Genomic DNA, 18,635 nt, shown 5'->3' with positions numbered 1-18,635 from the left:
TAAATCTCCTCTGCACCCTTTCCAAAGCTTCCACATCCTTCTTATAATGCGGTGACCAGAACTGTACACAATACTCCAAGTGTGGCCATACCAGAGTTTTGTACAGCTGCAGCATAACCTCCTGGTTCCGGAACTCAATCCCTCTATTAATAAAGGCCAAAACACTGTATGCCTTCTTAACAACCTTGTCAATCTGGGTGGCAACTTTCAGGGATCTGTGTACATGGACACCAAGATCTCTCTGCTCATCTGCACTCCCAAGAATCTTACCATTAGCCCAGTACTTTGCATTCTGACTACTCCGGCCAAAGTGAATCACCTCACACTTGTCCGCATTAAACTCCATTTGCCACCTCTCAGCCCAGCTTTGCATCCTATCTATGTCTCTCTGCAACCTACTACATCCTTCGTCACTATCCACAACTCCACCTACCTTAGTGTCGTCTGCAAATTTACTAACCCACCCTTCTAAGCCCTCATCCAGGTCAATTATAAAAATGACGAACAGCAGTGGACCCAACACCGACCCTTGTGGTATGCCGCTAGTAACTGGACACCAAGATTAACATGTTCAATCAACTACATCCCTCTGTTTTCTTTCAGCAAGCCAATTACTGATCCAAACTGCTATGTCTCCCACAATCCCATTCCTCCGCATTTTGTATAATAGCCTACTGTGGGGACCCTTATCGAACGCCTTGCTGAAATCCATATACACCACATCAACCGGTTTACTCTCCTCTACCTGTTTGGTCACTTTGTCAAAAAACTCAATAAGATTCGTTAGGCACGACCTACCCTTCACAAAACCATGCTGATTGTCCCTGATCAGATTATTCTTTTCCAGATGGTTATAAATCCTATCTCTTATAACCTTTTCCAAACTTTACCAACAACGGAAGTGAGCCTCACTGGTCTGTAATTACCAGGGTTGTCTATATTACATTTCCACCCAGTTTATACTCTCAGGAAACTTAGATTTATTACTCTCTCCACTTGTCTTAAGTCATTAATTTCGATTTATAAGTTGCTGAGGCCTCAGAGCTGATTCTTCCAGCATTATCCTTGTCATACCTGCCAACTTGAAAATGCCCCAATCATGCTTACTCTTTGCTTCCTGTCCTTTTAAACAGTCCTGTATCTATTCTGATATATTACCCCTGGTTCCATGAACCCTAATCTTGTCTATCATGCTTTTGTGTAGCACCTTATCAAATGCCGTTTGGACCTTGATGGATTGCATCTACTAATTTTTCCTTCACCTACTCTTCTGCATATTCGTAAACGCGAAACAATTTCAGAGTTTGTCAATCACAATTCCCTCTTTCTATACTATGCTGACATTGGCTGACCATACAATTTTTTTTTAAGCATCTTAATATGCAATAGATTGTAATAGATTTCTCTGACTGATGCAAGCTGTGGCTCTGTTTCCTTCTCTACCTTTTTTTTGGCTTTATGCTGTTGGCGATCGGGCAGCATCTGAGGAGCAGGAGAAACGAGGTTTTGGTCCTTCATCAGCACCACACTCTCGACTCTGATCTCCAGTATCTGCAGTCCTCACTTTCTCCTCCTTTATGGTGTTGCCACTAGCTACACTGTCCCTCCATCATAGTTCCTACTTATCATTCATAACTTCTTTGTGTGGCGATTGTGGAGTGACACTTGCGATTCTTGGAAGATTTTTCACTGACTTTAAATTGATTTGTGAAATATGTTCACCTTTCCTTACAGATTGTGCGAAGGCATATTTTGAGCTCCATTGTGCAGAGTGAGCGGAGTTATGTTGAATCTTTAAAGCGGATATTACAGGTATGATTTTGGTATTCCCTCATGCTGTGCTTAAATTCCATGTTGTTAAAGGATAAAGACCAAAATGGGGCAGCATGATTTTATTCAGTCACAGACTTTTGACAAGCAATATTTGTGAAGATAATTATCACAAAAGGCCTTGTGCAGTGACCCAGGCAGGGACAGGTTGGGCCTAATATTCTGTTACTGTACCATTGTATATTAAGGAATCATGCAACTCTGAATGTACCTGTATAACTTGCACTTGCAAAGGTGTAAGAAGATAGCTTATCATCACCTCCGTAGCAATTAGGGATGGCCATAAATCTTGGTCTTGCTGGTGGCACCCTCATTGCTTGAATGAATAAACTTCTATAAACTTCTGGATGTTAGAACATAGAAGAATACAGTGCAGTACAGGCCCTTCGGCCCTCGATGTTGCGCCGATCCAAGCCCACCTAACCTACACTAGCCCACTATCCTCCATATGCCTATCCAATGCCCGCTTAAATGCCCATAATGAGGGAGAGTCCACCACTGCTACTGGCAGGGCATTCCATGAACTCACGACTCGCTGAGTAAAGAACCTACCCCTAACATCTGTCCCTTAATTTAAAGCTATGCCCCCTTGTAATAGCTGACTCCGTACGTGGAAAAAGATTCTCACTGTCGACCCTATCTAAACCCCTAATCATCTTATACACCTCTATCAAGTCACCCCTAAACCTTCTTTTCTCCAATGAAAACAACCCCAAGTGCCTCAGCGTTTCCTCATAAGATTTTTCTACCATACCAGGCAACATCCTGGTAAACCTCCTCTGCACCCGTTCCAGTGCCTCCACATCCTTCCTCCACAAAACTTCACATAATACTCCAGATGCGGCTGCACCAGAGTCTTATACAACTGCAACATGACCTCAGTACTCCGGAACTCAATTCCTCTACCAATAAAAGCCAGGAAGTTCCTCAACCTGAGCTACAAATCTTCTCCAAACTCTCCAAACTTCTCAAACCACCAGAATGTAATTATCTCAAACTTACCACTACATTACCAGACTTTCATACAATCCCCAATGAATCTGTATTGCCCTAACCAAAAGGATTTCTTGAACATTTCCGAGCATTCCCTCTTCGCTTCCATATTTTCTTTCTCTCCCAGGAATATAAGAAGCCATTGCTGGAAGCAGAGCCAAAGTTGTTGAGTGCAAGGAAGTTACGGGTGGTCTTCTATCGTCTGAAAGAAGTTCTGCAGTGCCACTCTATGTTTCAGATCGCCCTGTCTTCACGGGTAGCTGAGTGGGATACCTCTGAGAAAATCGGAGATCTCTTTGTGGCTTCGGTGAGTGAGAACATGCATCTTTACAGTCTGTTGCATCTCTTCTAAGCTCAGTGTGCTCCCCAGGGCGAGAGTGAGCTGGATTGGCTGTGGTGAGAGTTCAGTGCTTTCTCAAAGCACCACTTGGGTGTTCCTAGTAATATTGAAGGTTTGGTTCACAGGAGCATGAGGACTGTACTTGATTCATCTTGACTGTAGCTATTTTCCCTGGAGCATCTGAGGCTGAGGGGTGATCTGATAGAGGTTTATAAAATTATCAGAGGCATGGATAGGGTGAATAGCCAATGCTTTTTCCTTGGGATGTGGGTATCTAAAACTAGAGAGCATAAGTCTAAGGTGAGAGGGGAAAGATTTAAAACGGGCCAGCTTTTTCACAGAGAGTGATGCGTGTACGGAATGAGCTGCCAGAGGAACTGGCGGAGGCTGGTACAATTACAACATTTGAAAGGCATCTGGATGGTATATAAATAGGAAAGGTTTAGAGAGATAAGGGACTAGATTAATTCAGAATATCTGGTTGACATAGGTGAGTTGGACCCAAGGGTCTGTTTCCCTGCTGTGCATCTTTGTGACTACAAATCACCAGCCTTACCTGCAGCTGTAACGCTGTGGAATTTATACTTTTCTCTTGCTTGCAGTTCTCAAAATCGATGGTGCTTGATGTATACAGTGACTATGTGAATAACTTCACCAATGCTATGGCCCTCATTAAGAAGGCCTGCCTGACTAAACCAGCCTTTCTGGAATTCCTGAAGGTGAGTTGAATTGAAAAGGTGACTTGCTTGCCCTGCAGTTGATCGTTCTGACCATGTACTTTTCAGCTAATTCACAAGGAGTTTTGGTTTCCTTTCTTCTCAAAGGTTCAACTCATGAGTATAATAATTATTTGAAAATGTGAAAACACATTAAAAGTAGCCTATTATTTTCTCTTATTTTAATAAAAACATTTCTTGGGAGCCTTTCAAAGATACTCAAGGGGGTCTTCTGATACTGACCTTGCGTGTGAACTGAGGCTAGTTGTTTACGTTCTCTCTCCTCTCCGAATTCCTGTTAAATGGATCAGGGGTGGATGGTGAGGTATCAAATTGTGCACACGCATCCTTTTCTTGACATTCTAGATCAATCCACCGAACACTGCATTTCATATCTCTGCCCCCTTTCTGTATTGTTTTCATTTTAACAGAGAAATGCAATGATTGGGGACAGCACGGTGGCTCAGTGGTTAGCACCGCTGCCTCTCAGCAGCAAGGACCTGGGTTCACTTCCACCCTCAAGCGATTGTCTGCGGGAAGTTGGCACGTTCTCCCCATTCCTGCGTCGGTTTCCCCCCCTCGGTCCGAAGAATTTCAGTAAGGCGTTCGACAAGGTTCCTCATGGGAAACTGGTTAGCAAGATTAGATCTCATGGATTACAGGGAGAACTAGCCATTTGGATACAGAACTGGCTCGAAGCTAGAAGACAGGGTGGTGGTGGATACTTGATTTTCAGACTGGAGGCCTGTGACCAGTGGAGTGCCATAAGGATCGGTGCTGGGTCCACTACCTTTTGTCATTTACATAAATGATTTGGATGTGAGCATAAAAGGTATGGTTAGTAAATTTGCAGATGACACCAAAATTGGAGGTGTACTGTACAGCGAAGAAGATTACCTCAGATTACAACAGGATCTGGACCAGATGGGCCAATGGGCTGAGAAGTGGCAGATGGAGTTTAATTTTGATAAGTGTGAGGTGCTGCATTTTGGAAAGGCAGATCAGAGCAGGACTTATACACTGAATGGTAAGGTCCTGAGGAGTGTTGCTGAACAAAGAGACCTTGGAGTGCAGGTTCATAGCTCCTTGAAAGTGGAGTTGCAGGTAGATAGGATAGTGAAGGCGGCATTTAGTACGCTTTCCTTTATTGGTCAGAACATTGAGTACAGGAGTTGGGAGGTCATGTTGCAGCTGTACAGGACATTTCAGAATATTGCGTGCAATTCCGATCTCCCTCCTGTTGGAAAGATGTTGTGAAACTTGAAAGAATTCAGAAAAGATTTACAAGGACGTTGCGAGGGTTGGAGGATTTGAGCTATGGGGAGAGGCTGGGGCTTTTTCCCCGGAGCATGTGAGGCTGAGGGTGACTTTACAGAGGTTTATAAAATCATGAGGGCCATAGATAGGATAATTTGACAAGGTCTTTTCTCTAGTAGGTAAGTCCAGATCTAGAGGGCATAGGTTTAGGGTGAGAGAGGAAAAGTATAAAAGAGACCTAAGGGAATGAGCTGCCAAAGGAAGTGGTGGAGGCGAGTACAATTGCAACATTTAAAAGGCGTCTGGATGGATGTATGTATGATTAGGAAGGGTTTAGAGGGATGTGGTCCAAGCTGGCAAATGGGATTAGATTAGGTTGGGACATCTGGTCGGCATGGACGAGTTGGACCGAAGGGTCTGTTTCAGTGCTGTACATCTCTGATTCTATAACTAATGAATAAATGGATCATTAAATTGACAAATTTAAGTAAAGAACAGCCAAGGGGCACTGTAACAAAAATTGAAGGCTATAAAGAACACTTACCATTTATGAATAATGCTATCAAAGCTGCTAATTGACTTCAGCCCCTAAGTACCCACTGGTAGTAGAAACTTCAACCAATGCCATGGAAGTTGCCGCCTTCCTCCCCTGGTGTACCTGGGCTCAAATGTAGCCACGGTAATGGGACAGGCAGTGGGGCTGAATGGCCTCCCCCCAACCATCACTGCTTGTATCTGTCAATAAGACATTGTGCCCAGCTTCAGGGGCAGGTTAATGAGGAGGGGTCCATTTTATAACTTCTCATGCAGAACTAAACAGACCATTAACTGACTTCACAAATTCACAACCCCTTAAAGGAGCACTGTATCTTAACCAAACATTACGAAGTAAACATATCTAATTTGGGAGCAAATACAATTTCTGGGGCTGATAATGCACAGGCCCTTATTTATAAATGCTCAAGATACTTGATTAAAATTCCCCTCTGTTTATCCTCAACCTAAACAATTCAGCCAACTTAACATTGGCTTTGAGACAAAATGGTAAGATCCTATTGAAGCCAACTGTTGTACGTCTTCTTGCTAAAACTTGGCTGGGTTCAGCTTCCTCATCACAGATGGTCCACCAAACCTACCGTTCACTGGCTCAATGCCACACCAGATACAAACAAGCAGAATTTCTTTCAATTTGCTTTTGTTTTGAAAGGGGAAATAGTTGTGACTTTCTTTTTTCCTTTTTTTTGTAGAAAAGAAAATTAAATGTCCCCAATTGTAGTTATAAAGAGAGTGTGAGGCTTCATTTGAAATGTTCAAATGTGGGATTTTGAATATTCTCGGTGAGGAATCCTTGGGATTGATTCCACTAGGGGGCGGCAAATCCCATCTTTTGTGCCTCATTGCAACAGAAAGCAGCCACTTTGGAAAATGCAAGTGATTCGTTGCTCATTTAAATGAATTAATGCCAAGTCGTTAAACATTTCATGTCCTGTATTAATCTTCTAAAGAATGCAACGTCTAATTCAGCAGCTCCAATTGCACTCTGTTCAGAAGCAATTAGTTGTATTGTGGCTCTCTTCAGATAAGCTGTCAAAACTGAGACAGTCTGAGATCCAATGGTGCTTCAGTCAGGTGGTTGCACTGACTGCTGGTCCTGTGCATTCCTTTCCTATCGCCATAACGACCTGCAGAGTCCAGTTGGAAAATAGAATTACATTTCCTTCGACCTCTATTTTGGAGAGTTGGCTTTTGGGCAGGGATTGTGACTTTGGCCCTCGGAATTTCGAACATCTAGCATAATGTTGCTGTTACAACGTTTTCTTCCAGTGCTAATATACCGTGCAACCTTTGGAAGTGCAGAAGTTCCAACAGGAACACAATTGGCAAATGGTATAGTTAATGGAAGTGGCAAACGACTGACTGACTGTGTCTGATCTTTGACAGCGGAAACAAGCCTCTAACTCTGACCGGATAACACTCTATGGGTTGATGGTGAAGCCAATCCAACGATTTCCACAGTTTATTCTATTACTTCAGGTGAGGACAAATTAAACCTGACTGTGACTAATTGCTACTTCGTTCTCATCAATCAGGTTAAACTGGTGTCAAAATCTGTCCTGTTTAAATGTGTAAATTCATGGTCTTCACAGTCTTGTTCCGAGGGTGTGAGGCTGAATCCCTGGTCTGCACTGAGTTAGTTTGAACCCGCAATGGCTGTAGATTTGGGGTGTCATTGGGGATCGTGAGTGGGAGAAATTGGACTTCTTGCTTCTGATGGCCAGAACTGTCCAAGGTTGGTGTGAAATGTGGAAGATTGGAGGGTGAGAAACAAGATTTTATGTTTAACACCATTGCCCAGTGATGTGCTATGGGTGGTGACTTTTGGGTATGGGCAGAATGAGATTCAATATACATAAGGCCCACCACGTCTCGGTTTTTATATATGCTTTAGGAATTTATACCTTTTACAGGAAAATGAAATGTAATTTGCAATTAATCTCTTACTGATTGTGGCTAAAATTACTTCTTCGGCCATTATTTCCTGTGGATGACCCTTACAAAGCTGGGTTTTTAAAAAAAATTCGTTTGGGATGAGGGCGCCACTGGCTAGGCCTCATTGCCCATTTTCCCCTTAATGCCCATCCCAGAGGGCCGCTAAGAGTCACCCACATTGCTGTGGGTCTGGAAGGCAGTTTCCTTCCCCAAAGAGCATTCGTGAACCAGATGGATTTTCCCAACAATGACAATAGATTAAACTCATAATTCCAGATTTTTTTAATAACTGAATTTCAAATTCCACCATGTGCAGCTGTGGGGTTTGAACCTGGGTTGCCAGGGCATTACCTGTGTTTCTGGATTAACAGTCCAGTGATAATACCACTTGGCCTTCACCTTCCCTTGGAGAGTGCAAGAGCATAAACGTTTGAGAAATGGTTAAAGCTCACTCCCACTCCTTTGATCAGTATTGATTCTTGGTGGGATTTCCCCGATTAATTACCCTCCCAGGTTCTGTTGAAGAGATGTAGCGGAATCATTCATCTGCCTTCTAACTTTTGGATGCTAATGGGTTCTATTCTTGCCTCCTGTAATTCTGACTGCCCATGCTGCTGATCCCAGGACATGCTGAAGAATACACCGAAAGGCCATGCTGACCGGCTGTCCTTGCAGCTTGCCCTGACTGAGCTGGAAACACTGGCTGAGAAGCTTAATGAGCAGAAGCGGGTCGTAGATCAGGTGGCGGAGATTCAGCAACTGGCGAAGAGTGTTGGAGACCGCACCCTCAACAAGGTCAGAAACTATGGTGACTGTTCTTGTGCCAAATGGGCTTTGTGTAAGCTCATATAATCACCAGCCGGTCGCATATAATCAATGTTAATAGTGGAACGATATGTGGACAGTCCTCCAGGTCTACACTGTGATGGTATGGATTGCAAACCAAGACTCACCAACACTGGATTTGCAACACAGCGAAATTAAACCATTGATGATCCTCTAAATGACCCAATTGCTCAGACTTGAAGAATAACAGATACCTGACGGCCCACATTTATAATTTAAGCAAAAAATAACATATTTTATTCACACCATAACTTCAGTAAAGATAAACAAAAGATAATTAATGTCAATTATTTAAACCCAATCTTCTTTGATTGTAATCCCCACTCTGTCACACAGACAGACACATTATCCCTATTTTCTGTCACTTGCCACTCTACCAGTTTTCCAGCCATGTCAATAATCTTAGTTAAGTCTGTTATGTGGGTCTTTACTAAATACCTTCTGGAATTCCATATCAACAACATCCACTGACATTCCCTTGTACACTACCTTTGGCACCTCTTCAAAAGATTCAGTGAGGTTTATCAGGTATGACTCGTCTGTCATGAATCCATGCTGGCGTGTCCTTGATTAACTGAATTTTCAAGGTGTTCAGTTACCCCATCCTTGATTACCGAATCTAACAATATCCCCATCATAGATGTTAGACCTACTGGTTTGTAATTCCCTGCGTTTCCTCTTTTGCTCTTGTTAAAAAGTGGAGTGACATGCAATTTTCCAATCCAGAGGAATGACTCCTGTATCTAGGGAGCTCTGGGAGATTATCATTCGGGTGTCGACAATGTGTTGTCCTACTTCCTTTAATAGCCCCTGTTGGAAACCGTCAGATCCTCGGGATTTGGCACTTTTAATTCCATTGGTTTCCTAGTTACTGCCATTTTACTTCTGGTAATTTTATTCAGATCCCATTCGCAATCTACTATAAGCTTCTTTGGGACTTCTGGCAAGCTATTTTCCTTTTCTCCTGTAAATACTGAGGCAAACTAATTAATCAACCTGTCTGCCGTTTCCCCGTAGTCATTGACAATAATTCCACTTTCGGTTTTTATTGAGCCAACATTGCTCCTGACCACCAGCTTTCCCTTTTATGTGACTAGAAAATTTCTTATTGCTTTTGATGTGCTTAGCAAGAATCCTTTCACAATTTTGTTTCGAAGTTCATATAAGCTGCTTTGTGGGCCTTTGCTTGTCTTTGCATCTTTCCCATTCGGCAGGATTTGTGCTGGTTTTTTTTGCATTTTTATAAGTCCTTTCATTTAGATTTATGCTGTTCCTTAGTTGTCTGTGGTTGTTTCTCCCTTGAAGTTGAGCTTTTCCACTCCGGGGTATAAGTTGGTTTTGTATTGTGCCAAATGTTTCTTTAAACATCCTCTACTGGTTTTCAGGTGTTTTTACCCATTAGCACATTTTCCCAGTTTACTGTCTCGACTTTTAGATGGGTGTTTGGGAAAAAAAAAACCATGATTGCACCACATTAATCCATTAATAGCGAGTGTGCTGGCCCATGTATGTTTAACAGCCAGCCCTGTTTAAAGCTGAGGCTGTGGGATGATCATACTGCTGTTCGTTTGGAATTATCCCAGCTTCTTGTATTCAAATTGGCTGCTGCAATTTCCCACAGGCTGACAGGTGAGGACACTGCAGTAGTCTCCATTGGCTGTAAGGTTCTGTGAATAGCATTGGTCATTTGGGCTGTGTACGTGCAAGCCGTTCTTTTGTTGAAGAGGCAATGTGAAGGGGAAGTAGCAGAAGGAAGAAAGAATTCAGGATAAATTACAAACCACCTCTTTTAGTCATCCATTTATCATCCCTCCTTTAGGCTAAGCAGCTTTTAAAATTATGTCTATGGCAGGCCTGTTATTTTAACTGGGCAGAACTCTTGAGGAGGAGGAGGTCAACAGCAAATCCCATGAGTGGAGATTGTCAATTGGAGAGCTGTGCTAGGAAGTAGGGTAAAGGGTTTAGAGATTTGGAAAATTATATTTTGTGCAGTTGCTTTTGTTAGTACATATACCCAGAATGATTATCCACTTCTTTTTCTGTTCGTTCTTTCTTTCTTTCTTTTTTTTCTCTCTCTCTCTCTCTCTCTCTTCGTCTCTCTCTGTTTCTCTTCCACCTTGTTCCCCTCCCCTGAAACGTGCTGCTGGAACTACCGGCATTTTCCTCCACTGAGAACTTTTGTTCCATTTGCACAATTTAGAAACCAAGCACAAGAATATCAGCTGATTATCTGGGTTGGCAATATTCCGCAAATTAGAGACACTTCATTCGCCTCCAAATTTTACTTGTTATACAAGGCAGGCAATTTAGTTCAAGGACGGCATTTTGCCCCTTGATTGAGTTGTTCAGTGACCGATTGAATGGGGTCTGTAGCAAAAAGACTGTGCCTTTTGTGTCTGGAATCCATTTAAACTAAAAGCCTCTAATCAGCGGTCCTGTGATGCGCTGCCCATCCAGTGCGGTATAGCATCATAATCATCACGCTAGCCCAAAGTTTGATACCTACATTGAGCCAAGTTACCGGCAGGGCAGTCGCATTTCTGTTTGTGATTTTCATGCCCCTGGACAGAGGAAGGGAGTAATCAGCCAGTGATTACTTCTACCAGTGTTACTTCTACAAAGTGCAGGAACTCAAACTTTACTGCACTGATTGTGCACAGAAATACAAAAGACCTGCACATGTGAGCAAATGCACTCTCGAAATAAATTGTGACGTTCACTCCTGTAATCTTATTCACTGACCCCTGCTGTTGTCTGTAGTTTGAATGAAATAAGAAGTTGGTTGACTGGTGTCCATAATCTGGCAGTGTTCACCTTCTGTAAATTCTTATATAATTAATTGCCATCTCGCTTCAGAAGTGAGGGCACTTGCCAATGTGTTGGGAAGCTGTTATACTGGCAGTGTGTAGGCATTGGCAGGGCATCTCTTGAATAGGGACAGTGGGTGCTGGCTTGGACAGCAGGCAGCAAATAGTAAGCAGGCGGACAGTGTACGGCTGGCTGCCCCATCGCTCAAGCTGACCGGGGTGAGCTCTCTTGGTGCTGATGGGGGTTCGGGTGTCAGGTTGTCCTCTGTGTGGTTCAGTCGGACGTCAGCACATTTACCAACCATGCCGAGAGATGAGCTGAGGTGTAGCTTTTCTGTGCCGGCTAGCATTTTGTATGTGGCAATGTGCTGCATTTTGACTGGTGTAATTAACATAATGTGCACGGCGAACTGCTGAGTGCAGAGTAGTGGTGCCCTTTCTAAGATTATGCAATACCTCTTCTAAATGTAAATTAGGCTCGAAGAAGGTTGTGCTCTACCAGGTGTTCATGGCTACCCAGCAGCTACATCATAAAATACAGTATTATAAGAATTTTAATAGTATAAGCTTGCAGTATTGACATTTGATTATTTAATAAGCGAGCAATTGACCTCCTGCACACATGGTCTAACAATGTGACATTGCCTTCACACGCCAGTGAGTCTGACTGCATTGGATTTGTTGACAAGTGGCTTACGTCAGAGTCTTAGATGATGAGCAAATTTGATGGCATTTGTGTGAATGGCACAGACTTTATTAAAATCTAGGAGAAAAGGAACTTTGAGAAATGCTGAATGAGTTTGAAGGCATTGTTTTACAGTGATGTTGTATTATATACATGTACGATGGCAAAACCATCGAAAGTGTTCACGAAAAGTGTTCTTAAAATGCTGATTTCTATTGCGTGTTAGGAGCTGCTAAACAGTATAGTGATTTTAATCAATCAGGCTGCTTTATTGATAGGTTAATTAATGAGTTAATTAATCGCCATTCTTCACACACTGTACAGTGACATACCTGGGTTCAGTTCCAGCGACCCGAAGCTAATCTCTCCAGTGCATTGTCCAAGTAGCTATTCATCAAATATAAATGTGGATAGTGAACCTCAGTAACTATTCGCTATGGGATGCATAACTGCAGAAACCAGTTTTGGGTTCACCAACATGCACTTTATCATCCCGGTCACTGTTCAGCTTTCGAGTATGAGAACCTGATGGTTTTTAATTCTCTCTGTTTCGCTTGGCTAATGCACCAAACAGGTTGGTGGTTAAATCTGGCACCTTGAAAATCTGTAAGACTCAACCTTATGATCAGTCAATGGGAGGAATAGGAAAGAGCTATATATAAATCATAGAAACATAGAAAATAGGAGCAGGCTATCCAGTCTAATCGTAGTTGATTATCCTACTCCGTCTTGTGTTTCCACTTTCTCCCCATGCCCTTTGATCCATTTAGCCCGCAGACCAATACCTAACTCCTTAAAATCATACATTATGGGAACAGACCCTTCAGTCTAACCAGTCCATGCTGAACATAATTCCAAACTAAACTAGCCCCACCTGCCTGATCCTGGTCCATATCCCTCCAAACTTTTCTTATTCATGTGTCCATCCAAATGTCTTTTAAATGTTGTGACTGTACTCTCATCCACCACTTCCACAGGAAGTTCATTACATCCTCTGTGTAACAAAACATTTGCCATGTTTATACCTTTTTTTTAAAACCTGTCCTCTCACCTTAAAACTGTGCCCCCTAGTCTTGAAATCCCTTATGTTGGGGAAAAGACAGCAACCGATAACTCTAGCAGGTCGCCTCTCAACTTCCTATTTCCCAGTGAAAAAAGTTCCAGCTTATCCAGCCTTTCTTTATAACATCTCTTCTGAACCCGCTCCAGCTTGATGATATCCTTCCTATAACTGGGCGACCAGAACTGGACACAGTATTCCAGAAGTGGCCTCACCAATGTCCTGCACAACCTCAACATGACTTCCCAACTCCTAAACTCAAAGGACTGAGCAATGAAGGCAAGCATGCTAAACACCTTTTTGACCACCCTGAATATATGTGATGCGGACTTCAAAGAATTACATACCTGCACTCTAGGTTCCTCTGTTCTACAGCACTACCCAAGGCCCACCATTAATTGTATAAGCTGCACCCTTGTTTGTTGCACCAAAATGCAATACCTTGTGTGCATCCTGATTGAAATTCATCTGCCATTTTTCAGTCCATTAACCCATTTGATCAAGATCCCTTTTGTAATCTTAGAAAACCTTCTTCACTGTTTACTAAGCCACACATTTTGCTGTCGTTTGCAAACTTACTCACCATGCCTTCCATATTCTCATCCAAAGCAAAAGAGGATCCAGAACTGATCCCTGTCGAATACCTCTGGTCACAGGCCCCCAGTCCAATAAAATAACCCTCCACCATTACTTTCTGTCTCCTGCCATTAAGCCAATTATGTATCTAATTACGAAGCGCATCCTGAATCCCATGTGACCTAACTACTAATTAGTCTTTACTAAAATCCAAATAAACAACTTCTACTCCTCTTCCATCATCAATCTTTTAAATAATTTCCTCAAAGAACTCAATCAAGGTTGTGAGATATGATTATCATCAAACAAAATCATGTCACTATCCCAAATCAATTTTTGCCCCTCTAAATGTCCATAAATCACCTCCAACAATTTACACCTTCCTGAAGAAGGGCTCATGCCCGAAACGTCAATCCTCCTGCTCCTTGGATGCTGCCTGACCTGCTGCGCTTTTCCAGCAACACATTTTCAGCTCCAACAATTTACCCATAAGCAAAGTCAGGCTCTTCTTGAAAATATTCAATGTGTTGTCTCCACTGCTCTCTGCGGCAGAGAAATTTATAGGCTCACCACTCTCTGGGTGGAGGCGTTTCTTCTCTCATCTTAAATGCCTTGCACTGTATCCTTAGACTGTGAACTCCCCCACCCTGAGCAAATCATCCTTCTTTTTAAGTTGTAAATTTTTCATGTCCAGTGCACAGGCAAGGTTTTCAAATGGATATGAATTGTAAGCTGCTCCCATTCCAGATTATTTATTAATTTATAACCTCCCATCACAGAAAGCCAAACTGCTGTGCCTATGGTTTTCAGTGTCTTCTGATCCTGTTGCAGTTGTTAAGTTCTGGCCAGCGGCAGCTTGTCCTATGTGAGACTCTGACCGAGACGGTTTATGGAGAGAAGGGACAGATCCTCAAATCCAAGGAGCGCCGTGTATTCCTGCTCAACGATCTGCTTATTTGTGCCAACATCAATGTAAAGTAAGTACATTATGCTGTCAATCACGATACAGCTTATGAGCTGCTGGTATTCCCTCCCACTCGCCTTTACATAGAGTCCATGTTAAACTGGCTGCTCCATTTCTCTCTGGACCCCATTTATCATCTGATGTTGTCCAAACAAATTGCTATTCCCACTCCCTGTTTCTTGCTGCCTTGGAAATGGTGGAATGTAAGTGCGATTGGTAAATGATTTGTCCAATGTTGCTTCTGCTCTCCTGATTCCTGTGCCTTGACAGACTCTTAATGCTGTGGCAAATCTTTGACTATGGGCTTGATTACTGCCATGTAGGAGGTGAAACCGTAGATCCTACACTTCTACTTAGGCCTTTTCTCTTGCTGTTAGGGAGCTGAGATAAACTTGTCTCTTAAAATAATTTCCTTACTTTATTTCTCACTGGAGGACAATAGAGTGAGTCATGTTGAATCAATTCCACCCTCAGTGAACATCCCACAGTCAGATAAGTGATGCCTAGAGGCCACCAGGTAAAGATCTACTAAGGGAGGTGAGTGAAGGTGATTTTTGTTTTTAAATGTTAATGAATGAAATGTGGGCATCACTGACTGGGTTGGTATTTACTGCTCATCCTGAATTGCCCTGAATCAGATGGTGAGATGCTTTCTTGAATGACTACAGTCTATGAGAGGTAATAGATCCACAGTGCTGTTCAGAAGGGAGTTCCTGAATTTTGATTTGATTTATTATTGTCACATGTACCTTGGTACAGTGAAAGATTTTGCGTGCGTACAGGCAGATCATACCACATGAAGCGCGTTAGTGTGATAGAGGAATACAGTGTTATGGCTGCCGAGCAGGTAAACAAAGAGCAAGATCAATATTAAGTTTAAAATTTGAGAGGTCCATTCAGAGTTTAATAAGTGGGTAAGAAGTTGTTCTCTCATCTGTTGGGATGTGTGTTTAAGCTTCTGTATCTTCTGCCTGATGGAAGAGGGTATAACTGGGTTGGGAAGGGTCTTTGATTATATTGGTTGCCTTCTGGAGACTGTAAGAAGTGTAGATGGAAGTTTGGGTTGTGTGATGGTTCGCAACTGTTTGTAGTTTCTTATGGCAACAACAGTGAAGGATTGGTAAAATGTTTTCAAACTGGGATTGTATGTGGTTTAGAGGGGAACTTGTGGATGGTGGCATTCTCAGTCCTTCCAAATGGTAGTGATTGTGAGTCTCGAAAGTGCTGTTGAAGAAGTCTTTGATGAGTTAGTGCCATACAGTCACTTTTGTGCACTAGCTTAAAGCCCAGCCCAGAATTTGTTGAATGACATTCAACCTTTCTGGTGGTTAGCTATAAAAGTTGTAAGGGCAGCCCCCATGTTTGAGAGACACAAAATGGCCAACAAGAGTTAAACAGAATAAAACGGCCTGCTCCAGGATTAAAACACAACATGGTCGACAAGGCAGAAGTAGAATTAAACAGCCTGCTCCAGTATTTAAGTGAAACATAACGTCCCTTTGAACAGGGCTACTCCAAGGTGAACGGGAGACCCTACAAGCAACCATCCGAGACTTATAAGAGGGTGCCTAAGGAATGATAAGTGATTGATTGCAGCCTCATTCCAGTCCCATTAAGTGAACAGCACCAGTTAGAACAAGGGGTGTAAACCTCAGCCCATGAACCAGCCAACCTAACTCATTAAGCAGCTGAGAAAACAACAAATAAAGTTATTTTGTAGTAATTAGTTGTTTCTTTTGAAGTTACTCACAATATTAAGAAATAGGTTCTAGTTAAAGATTCTTCAGATAATCATAGATTTCAACATCAGTATAGATATACATATAACCAAAGTATAATAGAAGCATTAGGGGAAAAACGTTTAAACCTAAGATGTAAAAGTTAATTAGTCTCAAGAAACACTTTATTTTATCTCTAAAAAGATGCCTGGTATGCTTTGAATGAAATAGATTGTTTGCAATTTATTGGTGACAAACTGCTAACAGTAGAAGCAGAGGTATAACTTGACACTCTATGACTAACTTTATAACAGAACTTAATATTACGAATCTTATTGCAGTTAGCTAAAACCAACTGCCGTTTGTATTTTTTATATCCGTAAATGAGATAGTAGAAAATATAAGAGGAATAACAAAATGTGATTGAGATAGCATAGAGATAACAGAATTCAAACTGTCCTTGGAGATAAGCAAGTCTGGGACAGAGCCAAAGGAGTGTAAGCAATAACTTTGGAATGTGAATTAATAGGATGCGCAGCAAGATCCCAAAGCCAGGAGATTATATGTTGTTAAACACCATGAGATCATTGGTGGTGGGGGTGGGCTTGGGGGTGTGTGGGGTTTATATCTTACAAAAGTGAGCTGACTGTCAGTCAGAGCTGACGATTGACCTACGGCAGGTAATGATTTCTGATGTGACACTGATTAATGATTTGGGGTGGCAATATCACAAAAGTTCAGCATTGAGCTCTTTTCTGAACTTGAGATTTATGTAGAGGGAGCTCTAAGTCAATAACTTGCTATGTGACACCTGACCTGAAACATGCTATGATAGAAAAAGGTCCTTTGTGAGCATTTGTGGTGAGCCCAGATTTTACAGTGAAAGTGGTCTACTACTGTGCCATAAGGGAGCAAAACCTCAGTCTGAAATTGTGGTGAACTGATAACTATTTTTAAACTTTTGCGTTTCTCCTCTGTACACGTATGCAAGATTTCAGAATTGCTGTAAACACTTCTTCATATACCTCCTTTGAACTACTTTTGTTAAAATGTATTCGACATGGCTTTTTCCACTGGGTTCAGTGCACTGATGCATTTGCACCTCAAAGCTGGAAGGTCATTGATGCAATCTTCCAATCTCTGGGCGTCTGATGTGGGGATGTTGCCAAGCTTATAGTCAATCCCATTATTCCTGGATTCAACTGAGGAGAAGAACTAATTAAGTATTGTGCCCTGTGTCCAGAACAGCACAGTGAGTCCTCCCTGAAAGTGAAGACAAATGGGCATTGATTGGTCTTGGTTGTGATATTCTTGATGGGTAAAGAGTTTGCCAGCATTGTCCAGGAGAATACACCCAGAATGCTATGAAATTAGGTTGCCCAGGACCTGTGTTACTGGTGGAGTTGTTGTCCGTCAATAGAAAGTGTAATCAGAGTGCTTAATGGGCTGGACTGCCTTATTTTGTTCTGTTAATTCAGGAGCTGGCATGCAGTGTTTTAATCTACTGCATCGCGAAGCTGGAATTTATCTGGGTTTCATTTCTGGTTAGGTAGTAATACGAGAGTATGTGATAGTATTTAATTCCTGTTCCATAACCTCTGTTCCAGGAGTCAGCCAGACATTGGCAGTCTGGTTCCTGTCGGCCCGAAATACACTGTGAAATGGAGCACCCCACTGCTGCAGGTTCAGGTGGTGGAGGTTGGCCTAGAAGGGAAAGGGTACAACAAGGATACAATTATCTTTCAGCATCCAGGGAGCAAAAAGACCTCGTCTACCTCTCTATCAAGTAAGTCTGGGCTTGCTGTGGATCTGCCAAATTGGAAATTCCCTTCAACAGAGTGCCTGGTAAAATTGAAGCCTGTGGGATTAATGGAACAGTGGCTGCATGGTTGCAAAAAAAAACCAAAAATGGGCCACGGGTGTAATAATCGATGGTGATTTTAATGATCTGAGATGCACTGCCTCATAGGATGGTGGAAGGAGATTCAGCAAGAGTTTTCAAAGGGGAATTGGATTATAGCTGAATTCCAAAAACTTTGTCGCTCTGAGGAAATGTCCAGGCTTCCTAACTCCTGTCCATCAACTACAAGGCATATTCAGGATTGTGAAAGAATAATCCCCACTTGCCTGGATGCTTGCATCGCTCTCAACACCATCCAGGACAAAGCAACCCACTTGATGAGTGCCCCATCCAGAATCTTCCATATTCACTACCTTCAATGCATAATGGCAGCAGTGTGAACCATTCCCAAGATGCACTGCAGAAATTCACCAAGACTCCTAAGATAGCAGCTTCCAACCCATAACCACTACTTAGAAGTCCAAGCGTAGTAGGCACCATTGACTGCAAGTT

The 18,635-nt window shown here is 42.3% G+C and overlaps 1 protein-coding gene across 4 annotated transcripts in view; it reads left to right on the top strand.

The window, feature by feature from the left end:
* The window catches only part of LOC122540092 (rho guanine nucleotide exchange factor 10-like protein), a 209,123-nt gene that overhangs the window by 131,252 nt on the left and 59,236 nt on the right, over window positions 1-18,635 (top strand). For all 4 annotated transcript variants that reach the window (XM_087980555.1, XM_087980556.1, XM_087980557.1 and 1 more), the window contains 7 exons: window positions 1,735-1,812; window positions 2,951-3,130; window positions 3,766-3,882; window positions 7,078-7,170; window positions 8,251-8,421; window positions 14,432-14,577; window positions 17,890-18,068. In XM_087980555.1, coding sequence (XP_087836681.1) covers window positions 1,735-1,812; window positions 2,951-3,130; window positions 3,766-3,882; window positions 7,078-7,170; window positions 8,251-8,421; window positions 14,432-14,577; window positions 17,890-18,068 — 964 coding nt within the window. The remainder of the gene's footprint in view (window positions 1-1,734; window positions 1,813-2,950; window positions 3,131-3,765; window positions 3,883-7,077; window positions 7,171-8,250; window positions 8,422-14,431; window positions 14,578-17,889; window positions 18,069-18,635) is intronic.

This window comes from Chiloscyllium plagiosum, unplaced genomic scaffold (genome assembly GCF_037043375.1).
Source record: "Chiloscyllium plagiosum isolate Xiang-an unplaced genomic scaffold, Cpla_swu_hap1 HiC_scaffold_37, whole genome shotgun sequence".
Classification (NCBI taxonomy): Eukaryota; Metazoa; Chordata; class Chondrichthyes; order Orectolobiformes; family Hemiscylliidae; genus Chiloscyllium; species Chiloscyllium plagiosum.
The sequence above is the reverse complement of the archived record's forward strand: the minus strand, read 5'-3'. Positions and strand labels throughout refer to the sequence as shown.